At 38.5% G+C, this 5,740-nt stretch overlaps 1 protein-coding gene across 1 annotated transcript; it reads left to right on the forward strand.

The window, feature by feature from the left end:
- The first annotated feature begins 4,224 nt into the window (after positions 1 to 4,224).
- LOC144455701 (olfactory receptor 1J4-like) lies at positions 4,225 to 5,169 on the forward strand. The gene has a single exon (XM_078149176.1). It carries the CDS (start codon positions 4,225 to 4,227, stop codon positions 5,167 to 5,169), a length of 945 nt encoding a protein of 314 aa, XP_078005302.1.
- The last annotated feature ends 571 nt before the right edge of the window (positions 5,170 to 5,740 follow it).

The raw sequence follows: 5,740 nt of genomic DNA on the forward strand, positions 1-5,740 counted from the left end.
GAAAATAGGATTGCCTCTCTCAGAAAGATATATTCAGATTATGTGGGAAGCATATCTTTGGACAAAAAAAGCTAATATAGTACAAAATCATTCCCATCATTCAGCAAGCAGATGGTAGTAGAGGGAAAATAATTCTAGTGGCCATTGATGTGAAGGTGGCAGGATGATGTTTGAGTTGCCATGTTTAAGATAGCACAGTCTCCACACTGAATGGGAGGATGCATGTCAATGTGATTTCCTGAAGTAGAGATCTCCTCACCTGGAATCGGAGACAACCCAGGTGTGCTAGCCACAACTGAAGACCAAAGGACTCAGATACCTTCTGAGTACCAGGATTTGCTAGATGTATTTATTAAAGGGAAAGCATATAATTTGTTCTCTCACCAAGAATATAATTGGCTCATGGACTTTCTCTGAATATCACATTATGACCTTCTTTATCAAGAGAGGTGAGCTTCATTGGCAGATGTACCTGAACATATAAAGGGATTTATTTCAACATAGGACTGTCTATTTAGAATTAGAAGGGACCTTAGAGGCCATCTATTTCCATTTACCTTAGAGAGTCCAAGACCCTCATTTTAAATATGAGGAAGCTGAATCTTAGAGATATTAAATGATTTTCTCAGTCACATAGGTAGTTAACTGACAAAGTCCAACCTCTGACTCCAACCTCATGATTCTTTTCACTTTCATCCTCGGTGTTGGGGTGCTTTCTTCTTTGTCCTTAAGAAATGAGGTTAACTATGACCACATATTGACTTTTACACAAAGAGTTTAGATCCACTGGGAGATGGACCAAAAGGTGCCTTCCTGTCCTCAAGTGTGACATTTGTAATAACTCCAAATTTGCATTCATCCTGGTAACAGGGAGAGGTATAGTTTTTTGCCCCCCATTAAGCTGTCCTTATACAAAAGTTTATGAAGGAAGAAACTAAGTCAGGAAACTATGTAACTGTCTGTCCTCTTCTGATCACACTAATTCATACCTACAGAAAAAAGGTATAATAGAATGGATGGAGAGGTACTGGCAGTTATTAGCTCTGCAGACATGGCAGCAACTGGAAGGGGATTGATACCAGGTGATGGCAATATGATGTAAAGGATGCATATAACTTTGGAGATCAACTATTCCTACATTTTACAGATGAGGAAATCAAGACCAAGATAGGTTGAGCAACTTGCCCAAGGTACATAGCAAGTTAGTGGATAATGAACCTAGATCATAGGAGTTTTGGTTTTGTTGTGGACTCTGCACTTATTGTACTTTGTCCTCCCACTTTTGTCATTCTTGTCTAAAGTCCTAGTATGTGTCATCATGGTGAGGGGTGACCTTGAGTTCTCAGATGACTGTAAATGGAGGGCAAGCTCTGACACATACTACCACAGTGGAAACACTTTAAAAAAAAAGCCTGGCAACTGATTGTTCATCAGTCATCCAAACACCAGTTTATTTCAGTTTAGGAAGGCTTATCACCAGATTGAACGCAGGATGAAGAATTTTTCATCCAGATAACACAAGAAGACAATCTGCTAGAGTACTGAATGGTTACAATTTGTGTCAGTGGAAGGAATACCCTCAGTGAAGAAATCTCAGCTAATCCTGATATTATATAAACAGAAACCTAATTCAATGAACAGCATCCAATTTTAAACTCACACTGATACCTATCTGAACATCTGGGAATCATGGTATTCCATAAAAAGGCTAAGAAATAGGATGAATAGCATGGGAAGAGACAACAAGGAAAGTGTCTCTGAATTCCTCCTCCTAGGTCTTCCCATCAGACCACACCAACAAGTCTTGTTCTACATCCTGTTCTTGAGTGTATATCTCACCACACTGTTTGGATAAATTATAGCAGCTATATAAAAGAAGTATGACTGTGATTCAGGTTATGGTTCTTTTCCCCAGTTTCATCCCAACTTGTTACACCATTTGAATCACAACCATGAAAAACCTGAAGTATATGCAGCTTTTCTGAACAACTTCAGTTAGAGTTAATTTGTGAAACTGTAGTAGTGTAATGGATAGAGTACAGGTTTTAGAATATGAAAAAAGTGGGTTCAACCCCACCACTGAAAAAACATGCTAGCTGTTTGACTTTGAGCAAGTCACTTAACATTTAAATGCCTCAGGCAGTTCCCGAGGATTTATTCACTAAATCATGTACAGGTTGCACACGGTGGATCCTTATGCTTAAAAAATAATCATAAATTCTTCATGTCCTTTTTGTAGAAGCATATAAACTTTTTGGGGTAAAGATATTTTTGAAAGGATTTGAGAAATGAAAGGACTTAAAAGTAAACAAGAAAGACTTAATTACTCAGCAGCAAAATGAATATCTTATAATATGAGTGAATTTTCCCAAAATTGAAACCCTTACCCTTTCAGAAGTAAAATTATAAATTTTATTCATTTTAATTTAAACTTTCTGCAGACTATCTTCCTGGTCTAACATTTCTTTCTGTAACAGAATATACTGGAAAAAAAAACCATGATTTCATCTGTGTAGATGCCCCCTCCATTGATGGCCACTGCTTTGTGCTTTCAGAGGGTCTTCATGAGTTACTGAGGCAACAATTCATTACCTTGAAAGCAACCTTCTAGTCATGATACTTTCTTCACCTAACTTGATGCTCCTCAGAAACATTTTTGTCTCTAAGTCCAGACAAAACTCAAAGACAGAGAATTAAGTGGTGAGATCCAGTTTGAGTTTTACTCACATAGACTTTGAAAGCCAAGGGTCACCTTCATTTCACGAAGAGACATTGGACAGATTTTCTGATGTAGGAGACAGAATATACTGAACACTTTGTGACTTATGATTTCATCAGAATAGAGAATTCTCAGGGAGGAAACTACATAAATCAATGTAGATTGAGCACACTTGGCAACTTTTGGTCTTAGAATATTGCTTGGGGTCATCAAGATACTAAGTGACTCATCCACAGTCGCAGCAAGTATCTTTTTGTTGTTGTTGTTGTTCAATCATGTCCAACTCTTTGTGAATATGACCCATGGATTATAGCATGCCAATACTATCCATGGGGTTTTCTTGGCAAAGATTCTGGAATGGCTTGTGATTTCCTTCTGCAGTGGATCAAGGCAAATGGAGATTAAGTGACTTGTCTAGGGTCACACAGCTCATAAATGTGTGAAGCTGGATTTGAACTCAGGACTTCCTGACTCAAGGCCCAGAATTCCATACACTGAGTGTCTTACCTATCCATAAAATTAGCTATGCTGCTCCTCAAACAAGAGACACATAATCATTACAGGGCCCATATATGAAGTCTTTCCAGCTTGGTAGATATGAGAGCTTCTCATACACTGGATAGCATGGAGAATCCAAGGCCCCTTCCACATAACAATGAGCCACTGTGAAGGAACTTTAATGAAGGATGATGTGCAATAAAACACAAAACAAAATAAATCAAAGATCGATTTATCATAGAGGCAATGTGGTGCCTAGGTTCAAATACAGGCGCCTCTACATATCAAGTTGGGCAAGTCACTGTCTTAGCATTAGTTTCTTGAACTATAAAATGAAGGGGCTGGGCAAGATGATCTCAGAGGCGTCTTCCATCTCTATATCTATTATGATGAAATGTAGGGCTCCATGCTGTCTATAAGTATAGTCCTTTGGAGAGTGGAATCATGTGTGTGAGAAAGCCTCTTCTCTCCCTATTGTCTCTGAATGGAGACTGCATGTGATAACCACTCAGAGACAGTCACAGCAGAATGATTTTTGTCTCTGAATAAGAGGGAAACTTGTTGAACAAAACCTGGACTGACAGATTACAAAGGCCGTATTTTGTAATAGGATGAACATAGTCCATGGAGTCCATGGTCTAATATTTTATAATCTAAAGCCCTTCTAGTCATAACGACATGTGTTCTATTTTATAGCATTCTAGGTTATATATTCATCAAATATAATATTATTCTCTCTATGTTCTAATGTCTTTTCCAGCTCTAGCATTTTATGTACAGATGCTACCATTGTAGGTTCTATATCTCCTTCCTGTTGTAACACTTTATGTTCTAAGGTCCCTTTTAACTTTAACATTATAAAGTCTGTATTCTAAATCTTATCTAAACATTTGTGGCTTTATGACTATTATGTGTATGAAGCCTAGTATATTCAATACTCTATGATTTTTGTGACTCAATGGTAGATATTTCTGATTCCCTTTTCTTCTAGCAGTTAGTAAAACAGCATGGGAAGAGACAACAAGACAAGTGTCTCTGAATTCCTCCTCCTAGGACTTCCCATCAGACCACAGCAACAGGTCTTGTTCTACATCCTGTTCTTGAGTGTGTATCTCACCACACTGTTTGGGAACCTGCTTATCATCTCACTGATCAGATTAGACTCTCGCCTTCATACCCCTATGTATTTCTTCCTCAGTCACTTGGCTTTCACTGATGTCTGTTTCTCATCAGTGACTACCCCAAAGATGCTGGTGAACATGCAGACAGGAAGCCAGACCATTTCCTACAATGGCTGCATCTCACAGATGTATTTCTTCATATTCTTTACTGATCTGGACAGCTTCCTGCTCACTGCAATGGCTTATGATCGCTATGTTGCCATCTGCCATCCTCTCCACTATACCACCGTCATGAGCCAGGAACTATGCATCCTACTGGTGATTGGGTCCTGGATCCTCTCCTGTGCCAGCTCCTTGACCCACATCCTTCTCCTGGCCCTACTGTCCTTCTGTGCAGACAACACCATAGCTCACTACTTCTGTGACTTGGCTGCTTTGCTCAAGCTATCCTGCTCAGATATCTCCCTCAATGAACTAGTGATATTCACTGTAGGGGTAGCAGTCATTACACTGCCATTAATATGTGTCATTGTCTCTTACATCCGTATTCTTGCCACCATCCTGAAGATCCCTTCTACTAAGGGGATCTGCAAAGCTTTGTCAACTTGTGGCTCTCACCTATCTGTGGTATCTTTATATTATGGGACAATCATTGGCCAGTACTTTTTCCCATCCTCCAGTAATTCTAATATCAAAGACATCATTTCTGCTACGATGTATACAGTGGTGACTCCCATGCTGAACCCCTTCATCTACAGTCTGAGGAACAGAGATATTAATGGGGCCCTAAAGAAAGTCCTTAGCAGGGGAATGTTCTCTTGTCCTTCATAACCAAAGCCATGATCTAATTTTACTTAGCTCATGGAATTATACATTGTGTCTATTCATTCTTTAATTCATAATGATAAAGATAACTTAAACTTATTTTTTCCAAATTTCTGCATAAATTCTCCTTAGAGAATCCATTAGATATCAATAAGAATTTCCCAAGATGAGAAGGGATAGATTTTGTTGAGCTCGAGTGGTAGACAGACCACTCACATGAATGTAAAGAAAACTACATTGGTTTATTGTTCACATGCCACCATTTCTGGACTTTGTGGTATTTCTGTGAGATAAACAGAGATTCTTTTGGGATGAGGAAAATTAATTGTTGAACAGCTCACATAATTTACACAAGGTTAATTTACTTTAACAAACATTTTTAGCATCTCTTGTGTCCAAGGCACTATTAGAGACTAGTGATACAAAGACAAAAATGTAAAACAGTCCTTTGCCCTGAAGGATGTTACATTCTTCAAATAGGAAGTATCAGGTCTCCTAAAACCAATTCAAAGCCTCTTCTCAAAAGCTCACACTGATTTTCATCTAATACTGTTTTAATCCAGAAATAATGGAACAG

This window comes from Phascolarctos cinereus, unplaced genomic scaffold (assembly GCF_003287225.1).
Source record: "Phascolarctos cinereus isolate Bilbo 61053 unplaced genomic scaffold, phaCin_HiC Scaffold_2;HRSCAF=192, whole genome shotgun sequence".
Taxonomy (NCBI): Eukaryota; Metazoa; Chordata; class Mammalia; order Diprotodontia; family Phascolarctidae; genus Phascolarctos; species Phascolarctos cinereus.

Coding starts and splice junctions, on each gene's coding strand:
- LOC144455701 (XM_078149176.1), top strand. CDS start 4,225: ATGGGAAGAGACAACAAGACAAGTGTCTCTGAATTCCTCCTCCTAGGA.